The 14,051-nt window shown below is 36.3% G+C and overlaps 1 protein-coding gene across 2 annotated transcripts in view; it reads right to left on the minus strand.

Moving 5' to 3' along the window:
• Positions 1-203: 203 nt before the first annotated feature.
• LOC138709162 (uncharacterized) overlaps positions 204-14,051 on the minus strand; it is a 42,737-nt gene continuing 28,889 nt past the window's right edge. For both annotated transcript variants that reach the window (XM_069839716.1, XM_069839725.1), the window contains one exon: positions 204-2,182. In XM_069839716.1, coding sequence (XP_069695817.1) covers positions 465-2,182 — 1,718 coding nt within the window. In that variant the 3' untranslated portion in view covers positions 204-464. The remainder of the gene's footprint in view (positions 2,183-14,051) is intronic.

Raw genomic sequence — 14,051 nt, forward strand, 5'->3', positions numbered from 1 at the left:
CAAAACCCTGCCACTGAAATATTGCATACCCACCAACAGCCAGAAATGCACTAGCATGCTCGCAGGTAAGAGATACTACCCCGAGAATGCACTGTGATGATAACCACTGTGTTAGATGTTGATTCCACACATAAGGTTATATATATTACCGGTAACAGTTTTATTTCCTGCTACGAAATATGTGAAAAGACGTGCCATTTGCATGGCAATATTAGTTTATTTGTATCTGAGTTTGTACAAGCAATGTGACATTGAACAAAAGTTACTCAAAATTTAATGTCCTTAAATCTACAGACGCACAAAAGAATTTGGAATATACTCAAACTTTATTCCATTATAATGAACACACTCGTAGTTAACCTTACAAATGATTGTGAAATTATACACATATGCTAAGTGAGAACATTTTTTTTCCATCATCTGTATTTCATGAGTTGAAGACTTGGATGGACTTTAGACTGATGTTATATTCCATTCTCTATCATTTTCTTATTTTTCCTCTTCTTCTTTTTCCAGTGTTGTAATATCGCCGTTTGGGAGTTAATTTTACTTCGTTGATTATTTTTAACAGATCTCATATCTTGAGTTCGTTTATGCTTTGTGGCCAAATTTCGGATGATTCTTATCAAATTATATAAACTGTCATCATGTGTTTCTGGTAGCTCTTCCCTGGTTGGATCTCCTGCATTGTAACGTTTGAAAGCTTCTTTTAAGTTTTTATTGTTTTCTGTGGTTTCGGACTGTTTCACCTTTTCCATATCCTGTGATGAAACCTCGATTTTTGAATGATCCTTTGACTTCAATAAGCCATTCTGTTGAGTGTGTTTTAAAGGTCTCACAACATCAGTTAGGATATGATTGACGGCAGTGTTTCGGCTGTTCTTTATCATGTTATAATTTTGTTTATTACCGGTACGTGTTTTTGTCATGTATTTTCTTCTATTATGAATACTTGAAGAAGTCTCTTTATTTAGCCTCCTATACCTCAAATTCTTTATTTTCAAGTCTCTCGGCTTGTTTTCATCTTTTAACTTTGTCGAACATCTTGTTTTCTTTTTCCTCGTTGGAGGGGTATAGGGAATGTAACCATTCTTATTGCACATATCTTCCACATCTATAAGATTTCTTGCTGTGCTGTATGTTGACGTGATATTTAAGACAACAGAACTGGATTGTGTTGTAGTTTGTGTATGATCGGTCGTAGTACTAGATTTTGTGATGTTGTTTGGAGTATCTATTTCACTAACTGTTGTTATTTGTGTTGTGACGTTAGGTTTTTGCCGTGGAATTACGAACTGTTCAGGAACGATCAATGTGTTGTTCAGGGTGCTGTTTCCCGGAATAGTAAATTGCTTCATGGCCATACCTCTAGATGCTCCATAGCCAGGTGTAGATACAATGATCTTTTTTCCTTTAGTTGGCATTTGGTTCTGTTGGCTTTCGTCAGTTGAAGATGAAGCATTTGTTGGAATTTTTGGGGCACTTGGAACTTCCATATCATATTGAGTTGATGGAGCTTGAGTGGATATTTCCGTACCATACTGATCTGAAGGTGAAGTACTTGCTGGAGCATGAGTGGATATTTCCGTACCGTACTGATCTGAAGATGTACTTGATGGAGCTTGGATGGATATTTCGGTACCATACTGATCTGAAGATGAAGTATTTGAGACTTGTTTGTATTGACTGGACATTTCCATATTATTCTGATCTGAAGATGAAGCAGTTGTTGGAATTTGTTGGTATCGACTTGGCATTTCCATATCGTGCTGATCTGAAGATGAAGTAGTTGTTAAAATTTGTTTCTGTCCACTAGACACTTCCGTAACATACTGGCCTAAAGATGAAGCACTTGTTGGAACTTGTTTGTATTGACTGGGCACCTCTGTATTGTACTGTTCTGAAGTTAAATTACTTGTTAAAGTTTGTTCGTATTGACTTGGCACTTCTGTTTGATATCTTTGCCTCTCTTCAGATGAAAATGTAGAAGACAGTAAATACTTGGTATTTGTTGTAAGATCTCTTTCTTGAGATTTGACTGTATAATATTGTGTTCTCACCGTAGGTTCAATTAGAGGTGCTGTCTTCATGCCCATTTGATTTGGAGGTTGTATCATTATAATTTTGGTGATGTTAACGTTAACTGAATGAGGAATATTCTTCGATGTTCTTGTGAGTTCATCTGAAATAGAATGAAAAGTATTTAGTGTTCATAAAGGAATAGGAGTTGCTATGTTACACTGCATCACGATGTAGATAATAATCGTTTTCTATGCCACACTGAATTTCAGTTACTGGTATCTAATTTTGTAGGAACATAATTATATAAAAATTGGAAATGTGTCGAATTTGGTCAATTAATGTACACACGCATTCACACATACAGTAACACACACATACAGTATATGTATAGGATTAAGTAAATCAATCTACTGATGAAGATATGCAGTTCCACAGTTTTACAGACAATTCTGTAAATGCTGTCCCAAAGTTATAAATTCAAATTCAGCTGCCAGAAGTTATCAGTAGAGTTAGGAAAAAGTATTTCTTAAGGTTAGTCTTGCGATGTACTATAGCTAATGTTTACAAGCAGAGTACCTGTGTGCGCATTACTCAGCAGGCCACAGTAATGCCAGAGCTCAGTGTAGTACAACTCAGTCAAAAGCAACACAACAGTCTAGCTACTCAGATGTATGTTAAGAATGCTGCGATCAAAATTAAGTTGGTTAGAGGTTCTAAGAAAATATGTTGTCCAGTATGGAAGAAAATGTTTTCCATTCACGACAATGAACTTTTTTTATAAGTTGTGTGCAGTAAAAGTGGCAGTACATAGCAAGTAACATTAGGAAACATAAAAATAGTATTAAACATATACGTGTTTATGACAAAAAACATCAAGTTAACTGGATACAACAGAAGTCTACATCACAGTTAAGTGGAATAACATGTTCTAAAAGTTTGCGTGAAGCATCATTGCAACGAATATTCTGCTAGACAAATTGCAGAATGAAAAACTGATGGCTTTTTGGGAAAGTAGAAAGGGAGGAAAATTCTACCGGAATGAACACTGTGGAAGAATTATGTACAACAATCACATTACAAGTGATAACTCAAATGAAATATAAATTGAAGGATAAGAAAATTTGGGTGTCAGTTGATGAAATTAGGGACTCAATAGGAGGGAACATTGCTGATGTAGTTGTAATTGCATTAAATACAAAAGGTGCCAATAGACTGTACTTTCTAACCACTCAAGTATTAGACAAGATTAGGCCTAATTATTTTATCATACGTGAACTTTTTAATAGTGCTATGAGTTTACTCTAGCCATCATTATGTACTTTATGAAAATGTCTTGCTGTTTGTCACAGATGTACATGAACCGATCGAAAAAGTTTCTTCAGCAGTATTACTCGAATATGATACACATGACATGTCTTACACATATTTGTCACAGACTTGCAGAAGAGGTGAGAACGCAATTTCCTGACTTCGATAGAATAAAAGTGTTTGTTAAGGAATTGTATTGGTTTCTGAATTCAAAAAACAGCAGAGCGAAATACAGAGAGTTATACTGAAAGTCATGAGCAACACATCGTTATAATTTCAATTTAAATAATGTAACAAAAAAGATTATATAATCATAATTTACAGACTTTACACTATGTATTGACATGACATATTGTGACGTCTTTAACTTATATCATGTGACTACAAGCAATGTTTGAAAAATGGTCGACAACGATGGTTCATTTCGACAGTGTGCTCTCATTAAATTCCTTGTTAAAGAAGAAAAGTCTGTTGCTGAAATTCACCTCAGACTTCAGCGTGCATACGGAGATGTATGCATGGACGCTAGCAGTGTTAGGAAATGGGTGAAACATTTCGAAGATGGGAACACGAGCATCCAAGATGAGCCTCGTAGTGGTCGCCCTCAAACTGCCTCCACGGAACGCAAGAAGGAAAGAGTTCTGGGATGCATTTTGGTTGAATTTCTTGACCCTGGACAGACCATTAATGCTGTCTGCTATATTCAGACAGTTTTGAAGCTCCGTCGTGTATTACGCAAGAAACACCCTGGAAAGAAGATCATCCTGCAACACTGTAACGCTTAGCCTCACCTAATCGTGTCACTGTCGAGAAAATCAGAACATTTGGGTGGGAAACTCTTCCGCAATCTCCCTACAGTCCCGACTTGGCACCCTCCAACTACCATCTTTTCGGTTCTGTAAAGGAGCAACTGCGAGGCCAGCACTACGAGATGCTGGAGGACATCCGGAAAGTATTGTATAATAGTATTTGGGAAGATGAAACGGACTTCTAAAGCAAGGGAATTTTCAAACTTACAGAATGGCGGGAAAAATGTGTGCAAAGAAATAGAGACTATGTCGAAAAGTGACAAAAAGTCTGTAGTTTAAGATGATGTACCTGGTTTGTCTAAAATATAAAAATTAAGATTTATAACAATGGGTTGCTCATGGTCCTCATACTGGTCTCCCATTCCCAATCATTACCCAATGGAGAACGTGGTTGAACGCATGCCGTGATATTTTGTGACAATTTATGATCAGTAAAGAAATTCATTCTTTCATTTGTTCGTTCGTTCATTCATTCATTCGATTATAGTGATGCTGTAGCAATCAAAATATCCCAAGAACTATTTAATGACGCAGCCATTGAATATAATATAAATTATATTTGGTCGAATTTTGGGTTTTTGCTAGCTGCTGTTGAAGCCTTAGAAACATCTGGTGCAGAACTCGCTACTCAAAGCATACTGATTAGAAATATTGTTAACAATCTGAATCGTGCTGAAGATGAATTTGAGAAACGTACACGTACAAGGCGAAAAACATCTCACTGTTACATAAACAAACAATAGGTAAATTTACAATGTTTATCAATTCATCATTACTTTATAAACCTACACTGTCCTCTTCTCTTGTAGATATTAATGGTTATGTACTGTGTCGAAATGACAGAACAGGCAAAGGGGGCGGCGGTGTAGCAGCTTACATTAGATCTGATCTTCGACCTAAAGTTATTCTTCATTCTCCCTCAGAGTACAGTGCACGGCCTGAATATTTATTTATTGAAATTTTTGCAAGTCTACAAAAGTGTCTTCTGTGCGTTGTCTATATACCACCGAAGATAAATCATTTAACTGACGTAGAAAATTCACTTTTAGACATTTTGCCGCTTTATGAACACGTTGTAGTAATGGGTGACTGTAACAACAATCTTCTAGTAACGTCCCCTTCCAGTGTACGGCTCTCAAACATGTTTGCGGCCTGCAATATGACAATTCTACCACTCCAAGCCACTCATCACACAGAGACTGCAGAAACACTACTAGACATCATAGCAACTACAAAGCCCCACAAAATAATAACGCACGGACAACTACCGGCGCCTGGGATTTCTGCACATGATATTATATTTGTAGAGTATTCATTGCAGTGTCCTAAGGCAACACCAAAACGCATTCAGTATAGGGATCTGCGACATATCAACGACGCCTCTTTAATTTCTGACGCGTTATTACTGCCATGGCGTGATGTTTGGACTCTCCGTACAGTAGACGAAAAAGTACAAGCTTTTAACAACCTTGTTATTACATTATATGACAAACATGCCCCAATAAAAACTAGACGCATTACGAGACCTCCAGCTCCCTGGATGACTACAGAAATCCGATCATTGATGAGAGACAGAGACGAAGCTTTTCGGAAATTCAAGAGACTAAAAAGTGACATAGATTTCTTGCGGTACAAGCGACTAAGAAATATGACCACACAGACGATTAGAAATGCTAAGCTTAGACATGCTTACAGCCTCATTGAACCTGATATTAGAGCATCCGATATGTGGAGAAATGTTAGGTCAATGGGACTGGGACAATCTAAATCACAAATTGACAATACTATTTGTCTAGATGATTTAAACAGTTACTTCACATCCACCACTACCCACGCATCTGACGCCGCAACGAAACAACAGACTATTAATGAATTAATCTCTACACCCGCCCCAGCACGAGACAAGTTCTTCTTTTCCTTCATAACACCTTCTGACGTAAAATCAGCACTAAAGCGCATCAAGTCAAAATCACAAGGAGTAGACAATATAAATATAGAACTTCTGAACAAAATTATGGACATAATTCTTCCGACACTAACCCATATATTCAATGCATCTATAATGACTTCACATTACCCAGACATATGGAAAAAGGCTATTGTTCGTCCCCTTCCTAAAATTAAGTTACCTGTAACACCTAATGACTATAGACCAATTAGTATTCTTCCTGTTCTCTCAAAAGCTTTGGAAAGAATTGTGCACAAACAACTGACAGATTACCTCAATACTCACAATATTCTTGACCCTTACCAATCAGGCTTCAGAACGGGACACAGCACATCGACTGCACTGCTTAAAGTGACTGAGGATATACGTGAAGCTTTAGACAAAGGACAGATCACAATACTAACACTTTTAGACTACTCCAAAGCCTTCGACACTGTAGATGTTGACTTACTAATTGCAAAATTAAGAGTACTGCATTTTTCTGATAATGCGTTAGCGTGGATGGACTCCTATCTTCGTGAACGCCAACAGTGCGTGTCTATTAATAATCGTTATTCCACTTGGCGTACCACGAAGACTGGCGTACCACAAGGCTCTGTCCTAGGACCTTTACTATTTTCTATTTATATTAATGATATTTCTTCTAATCTAACATCCTGCCGACACCATATTTATGCTGACGACATACAAATCTATCTGCATACTCGACCTAACTACATAAATGACGCCATAACTAAAGTTAATGATGACTTGAATTCTATATCCATATGGTCGAAAACGCACGGTCTTAATTTAAATGCAAGTAAATCGCAGGCAATCTTAATAGAACATCAAAGATCGAAGTGTGACAAACAAAATTTGCCACCGATAATTGTAAATAATACTACTATTCCATACAGTACGACTGTGAAGAACCTTGGTATTTATATGGATTGTCACCTGGAATGGAATGAACAAGTGAATCACACTTCCAAAAAAATATTTTCCATTATTCACTCATGAAAGCGACTGAAGAACTTTCTTCCTGATAAATTAAAATTAATCCTTGTACAAACACTCGTGATGCCACACTTTGACTACTGCGATATTATATTAAGTAACCTAAATGCAAATTTGAGCAACAGGCTACAACGTGTGCATAATGCGTGCGTCCGTTATATTTGTAATATTCGTAAGTATGATCATGTTTCCCCGTCTTTCCAAACTCTGTCTTGGCTAAGGCTAAGCGATCGACGAGCCCTGCATTCCCTTGTTCTCTTGTTTCAAATTCTGCGCACCGCTACCCCAATATATTTGGCTTCTCGTTTTCAAAATTTATCCTCATATCATCAGCTAAGTACAAGATCTCATTATAACAATTTACTCATTATACCCTACCACAAGACATCTTTATATTCTTCATCCTATACAGTTTCAGTTGCTAGAAATTGGAACTCGCTTCCGAGTGATATAAGGGGTTGTTGGACAATAGCTTCATTTAGGTCAAAATTGCATAAATTCTTACTTAACAGATGAATTGCTGATTAATATTTGTTACTTATAATGAAACTAACATCTGTCCATTCTTATTATTATTATCTTTAATTTCTCTAAATAGATTTACAAAACCTCTAATGACAATTACATTAATATTCTCATTATAGAAATAGAAATATATATATTCTCCCTGTAACATAGTCCTAGTAAGCTTATATTAAATTAATTTTCATCATTTTACTAGCTATCTGAAATATTAAATTAATTATAATTCATTGAATTAAATTAGCTCATAAATTAAGTTACTACTTTACCTTATAGATTTATCTAAATTTAAATAAATGTGTAGTGAAGATTATTGCTGGAGAACCTTTTAAGTGTAGTGAAAATATTTGTAATTTAAATTTATGTATTGTATTGATTAAGGCTGGTTGAGTGGAAGAGAAGGCCTTATGGCCTTAACTCTGCCAGCGAAAATAAAACATTATTATTATTATTATTATTATTATTATTATTATTATTATTATTATTATAAACAACTTCAATTTGTAAAGCTAATCAACAGAAAATAAAAATACTTAATAATCTGAGTTATTTCTCTTAAACCAACTGTACTGCTGCCAGCATCATACTGTCTACCGTTACTCAGCCCCATCCCTGGCATGCAAATGTACTACCACGTTCCAAAGTGAGCTAATAAATTTGCAGTAGGCCTACTTTTTCCTAACTCTAGTTATCAGCTTTCATTCATGTCTACATATTTTCTAGCTTTCTACATTGAAATATGTATAAGACTTCTAGCAAATGGAACGAGTTACAAACTGACTTCTGAAAACAGATGCACTGCAATATCGCCTTGTTGCCAGCCAGGCAACTACCGAGAGTGTGCTCAATAGGTACATCAGCAACCACCCAGTCTAGTGTGTTTAATGTCTAGGTTTTTGGTTGGATATCTAGAATTTCCATGTCTCTTTCTACAGAGTGATTTATATAGAACTGACACATTTCTTTCTTTCTTTAGTTCAAAACGAATGATGCTAGCCACAGTTTGTTATGCCTCAAATATAGAGTATCTTTGGGAGATTACTAACCTCTATAGCAAATGTTGAAAATGCTTTATTTATTCGGCTACAAATTCACTTAATGACCAGTTTTTAACGTCAAATTAAGCAGGAGTTTTGATTCCCTGTCACGAGATGCGCAGATGTTTATTCTTTATTCCTTATTGTTGGCAGCTGATTTCGACATTTTGTTTTAGTCACTGAAAATGCAGTGGCGTATACTGGTTAAAGGGTTTGGGCTACCACTGACCCTATTATTACACAAAATATATTTTAAAATCCCTATAATAAAATTCCTTACATATTTATGTGAATTCCAGACGTCTTGATTGGGACGAAAATATGTTGATGACTTCGTCATTGAAATTACAGTTGGGCCACTTGCAAAGTTTCTGTAGAAATGACTTTTCAATGGACATCAGTGCCAAGCCGGATAAACGTTCTTGTGTATGAGTTGATCTACAGTAGGATTTTATTCTCTTCAACGCAAAAAATGTTCTTTCTACCGATGCTGACGTAGCTGGTATTGTCACAATTAATGTTGCCAATTTAAGGACTTCAGGAATAACTTGGTTCAGCTGGTTTTCATATATGGCAGATAATATTTCATGGATAGGTTTGTTCGAAAAAACAAAAAGACTTCTGTTGAATATATTACACTTAATTCATTTTTCAAACGTACTTGATCAAAGTGACTGTTATAGGACTGAAATAATTTGTTTAGTGCCTCATTCGGGAAGTTTTCTCTATAAGCAGAAAATTTTTGAGAATCTAGAAGATGTGTGAACTGAAGCTTTCCATAATCAGAAAATCTGTCAGTAATTTCCATGTGCATACGATCTAGTATGCTGTAGTACAGCTGCCTGTATTTCAATTCATCATCTCCTTTTCTTCGCTTTAATGGTGTTTCCATTGTATTGGATGAAGAATTTTCATTATCCATATTACTCCATATGGACGGAAACCCACTACATCTGAACTCGGATATAGTATTTTTTTAACTTTGATATCTCTTGCAAGTATTGCAAGTAGTATGCTATGTCTAGACTTTTTGTCTGAAGAATATTGTAGAGCACATCTGTATGTGCGAACACTCTAGCATAGACTTCAAGAAGAAATATATTCTGAAACCGTGTGAAAAAATTCTAATATCCTTGAGGCTGCACAATTACAGCATCATCCCAGTTTTCTTCAGAGTCATGACAAATTATATTTTTAAAGAAAGCAGTCCGTTTTTCTCTGTATTCCTTTACTGTATTTACAAGCCGAGATGTAAAATTCAATCTAGTTGGTGCTACTTTTGGGAGTTTCTTGTTCATAAATTCCTTGAGTTTTCTGATCTTTTAGGAGATGATGAGAAAAATGCAGCTAAACCAGACAGTGTTTTGAAAAAAATGCGGCATTCTGGAATGGATGAAGTAGTTTGTTGCAAAACTAAATTGAGAACATGGCTGTAACAATGGACAAATAGTGCTTGAGGATACTTTTCTTGAACTTTTGTTTTCAAGCCATTAATATTTCCCGGCATAACTGAAGCACCATTATGTCTGTGCAATTAACTTATTGCCGACATTGTATTCTGCTGTAACACCTTCCACATGCTGAAACAAAGCAGCAGCAGTTTTGTCCGAACTGACATTTGTGAATCCTATAAACCGTTCTTGAACATTGGCAGTACTGTCGACATATCTTAAAACAGTGGACAATTGACTCTGATTAGAGCAGTAACTTGTTTCATCAACAACAATGGCCACAAAAGGTTTTATTTTCTCTATCATAACCCCACTTATAGCAAATATTAAGTCATTCTGAATTGCGGGAGAAGTACCACGAAATACTGTTGAACTCTCAAGATGATTGGCCAGTAAATGGTCAAATTCACTTAAGGAACTTAAATATTCAATATAATTTCCTATATTGTCTGATTTCACACTCTCGTTACGACTCCGAAAAGCCAATTCTTGTTTTCCTAGAAAGCAGACTGCATTAATAAGACGCAGTAAAATCTCCCGATTTTTTTTTTTTTTTTTCACAAGAGCATTGTGTTGGTTGATGTGAGAGCTTTTTGCTTATCTAGCTGTAAATCAATTCTTGTCTTTCCGAAGTTTGCAAAGTTCATGCTACTACAAATATGAGCTTTTGATTCGTCGTATTCTAGGACTGCCGTTCGAAGGGAGTTCATATTAGAAAACCCCTCTTTTGACCACACATTAGTTTCGCGGCTAAATAACAAACATGGCCAGCAAAATAGTTTAGACAGTTTAGAACTACCACACAACCAATTCCACTTACCATATGATGTTGAAGTGAAATGGCGTGTGTACTCACGCTGTTTTTCTTTTACGTCCATGGACAAATTTAACTCAGGAGTTGGTCTTTCCATTTTCACAATTTCAACTTTCTCGTTGTTATGTACGACGGTTAAAAGGCACTTTTAATAAACCTTTTATTACACAGTCATTTTCAATACAAACCTCTCCAGAAACTTGTTCTGTCATGTTTTTCACAATATCACTTAATTGGGAAATTAAAAACTTAATAATTCACAATTAATATAACTCTTAGACACTCGAACAAATCACAGATTTAAAATAATGCACTGCAAGAACACAATCACATTCAGAGCTAGCGTACTAAGCGTATTGTTGCTTCTCGCCTGCGAAGAAACCGATCACGAGAGCGGCAACTCACGGCCTACACTGCACGATGGAAACAGTAGGGAGCGGGGGAGACGGGTAGTTGTGCGATGGACAGCATGAGCGGAACGGTCACAGGCTACCTCACGTAGCAAGTGGTTTCTCCAGCGATGCCGCCTTGACAACTTGTTTCTGTTCGAGACCAGAGAGCGCATATAAATCTAACAATTACATTAATTTTAATTACTATGGTAAAACTAATAATACAAAATTATTACATTATGTTATATTATAAACTTTTTCTTTTGTAATTTCCTTGGGCTACCGCCGGTAGCCCCGGTAGTCCGCAAAATACGCCCCTGTGAAAATGCAGTACACATTAAATTAAAAGCTCTACCTTGTGAAGCAATACTGGATTAGGAATTCAATTACAGCTACTCAAAGGGCATACCAGAGAGAATTTGGTGTTCGTAATCCCCCCCAAAGAAACACAATACTGGGACTGGTAAACAAATTGGAAACAACTGGATTTCTAAAAGAATATGACAAATATACAGAATAAAAAATAAACATCTGCGCATCTCATGACAGGGAATCAAAACTCCTGTTTAATTTGACGTTAAAAACTGGTCATTAAGTGAATTTTCAGCCGAATAAATAAAGAATTTTCAACATTTGCAATAGAGGTTAGTAATCTCCAAAAGATACTCTACATTTGAGGTATAACAAATTGTGGCTAGCATCATTCGTTTTGAAATAAAGAAAGAAAGAAATGTGTCAGTTCTATATAAATTACTCTGTATGTTGCTGTAGCTGTGGTTGGTGTTTGTGATGTGTCCTGCGTAGGCCTATGTGGAGGTATTGTGTGATTTGGTTATTGTTGTGATATATTCTTTGTATCGTATGTAAAATGATTTCCCAGTCTGTACGAAATATACAAATACTCAAAAAACACATTTACAACACATCCTAAACACATAACTAAATTTCAAAACACACACTATTCGACTCCACACTACCAAACACAAACGCATCCCTCAGCAAACAAGTGAAGAAACCGGAAGAAGCAAGGACCTCGGTAGTTCTGAAGATGGCTGACACGAAGCCGAAACTAATCAATTAGGTAATCTAAAACTTACTTTACATTTTAACACATGGAAGGTGTTATTATTATAACTGTATTCCTCAGTGATATAAAGTGTTAAAATTGTGTAATCAAGATACACATAATATCTCTCTTTGTTCAGTGACGTTAAAGAGCAGAGACTCATATAAGGGGGATAGAGGACAATTGCCCCCTGTGTTTAACATATAAGTTAAATAATTGAGTAGTACCACTAAAAGAAAACAAATGACAACTGTACTTTTCACATTAAAATAAGTTTTTTAAAGTACGTAATTTAACGACGCTTTATCAACATCTTAGGTTATTTAGCGTCTGAATGAGATGGTGATAATGCCAGTGAAATGTCCGGGGTCCAGCACCGAAAGTTACCCAGCATTTGCTCATATTGGGTTGAGGGAAAACCCCGGAAAAACCTCAACCAGGTAACTTGCTCCGACCAGGAATGAACCCGGGCCACCTGGTTTCGCGGCCAGACGCGCTAACCGTTACTCCACAGGTGTGGACATATTAAAATATATTCCACTTTTGTAAACACTTATGAAATAAAAGACGAACTAGTTAATGACTTTGCCAAATGAAAGCAAGGCGTCAACCTTTGATAATTTAACGGTTGTTACCTATTGTAAATGAAATAATGTTTTTACTTGAAATAAAATTTCTTTATAAATAAAATTGTGTGTGTTCAGTTGTTCGCACCTACGTCATATTAACAGCAGGTGTAAGTAAATTACGTAACGTGTAAGTCATTTCCAACTGGCCAACATGTGACGTAAGAAGCACGTTTCTCCTCTCGGAGCAGAGCTGGTAGAGCACGTGAGGGAGGATAATGTTGTGTCTCCGCTATTTAAAAATCTTTATCCCTTCCACTGCCACTCCCCTTTCACCTATGCTTCCCCTCTCGAAGAGCATGAGAGCAGAGATGTGTGATGTCACAGAGCCAGCAGTTGGAAATACCCAGTGTAAGTAGTGTAAGAAGTTAAAAATAGGCCCATGTATGTGGAAACTGGAAATATAAAGTAGGGTAAACTTGACCATCAAAAATTAAACCATGCTATCAGCCCTATTTGTGGTTTAAAATAAAAAATACTTAAGAAATGGAGAAAAAATAAAGAACTTTAAAAATATGTTCAATCCATTTGATATAATGGTTTAAATCCATTTTTTAAATGTTTATGGTCAATTTTACTTCAGCGGTAAATTTCAGCCCATTTTACGGTATAGAAAATAGTTCATTTAAGAGGAAATAGGAAGTACGCCACGTGATATAACCGATAAGCTCTTCCGTGAAAAATCTGCTTCCCCCCTCCCTCCATGCAAAAACTGAAAAGACGCTCCTGTTAGCAAATACCGCGAAATAGCATTCCTCTTCCTCCTCGATCTTTCATTCGAATGTCGAACTGTAACTTAATGGAATGAAGTAGGAAGGGACATGTTGAGATCAACGTGGCCGAGAAGAGTGCAGTTAAAGGCGAGTTAAGAAGCCTCTATATTCACTTACACTGCTGTGACAACTTTCATCCACTTTTACTCTCTTGACGTTTCAACTGCACAGTACATCCTCAGTACCTATTCTGAAAGGATCGCATTTATTACCGGTACTAACTTCTGAAAGATATATTGGGTTAATGCAAAAGCTGGTAGCGTTTTTTCGCTGTGATAGTAGTT

The sequence above is a fragment of the Periplaneta americana genome, chromosome 1 (genome assembly GCF_040183065.1).
Source record: "Periplaneta americana isolate PAMFEO1 chromosome 1, P.americana_PAMFEO1_priV1, whole genome shotgun sequence".
In the NCBI taxonomy this organism is placed as follows: Eukaryota; Metazoa; Arthropoda; class Insecta; order Blattodea; family Blattidae; genus Periplaneta; species Periplaneta americana.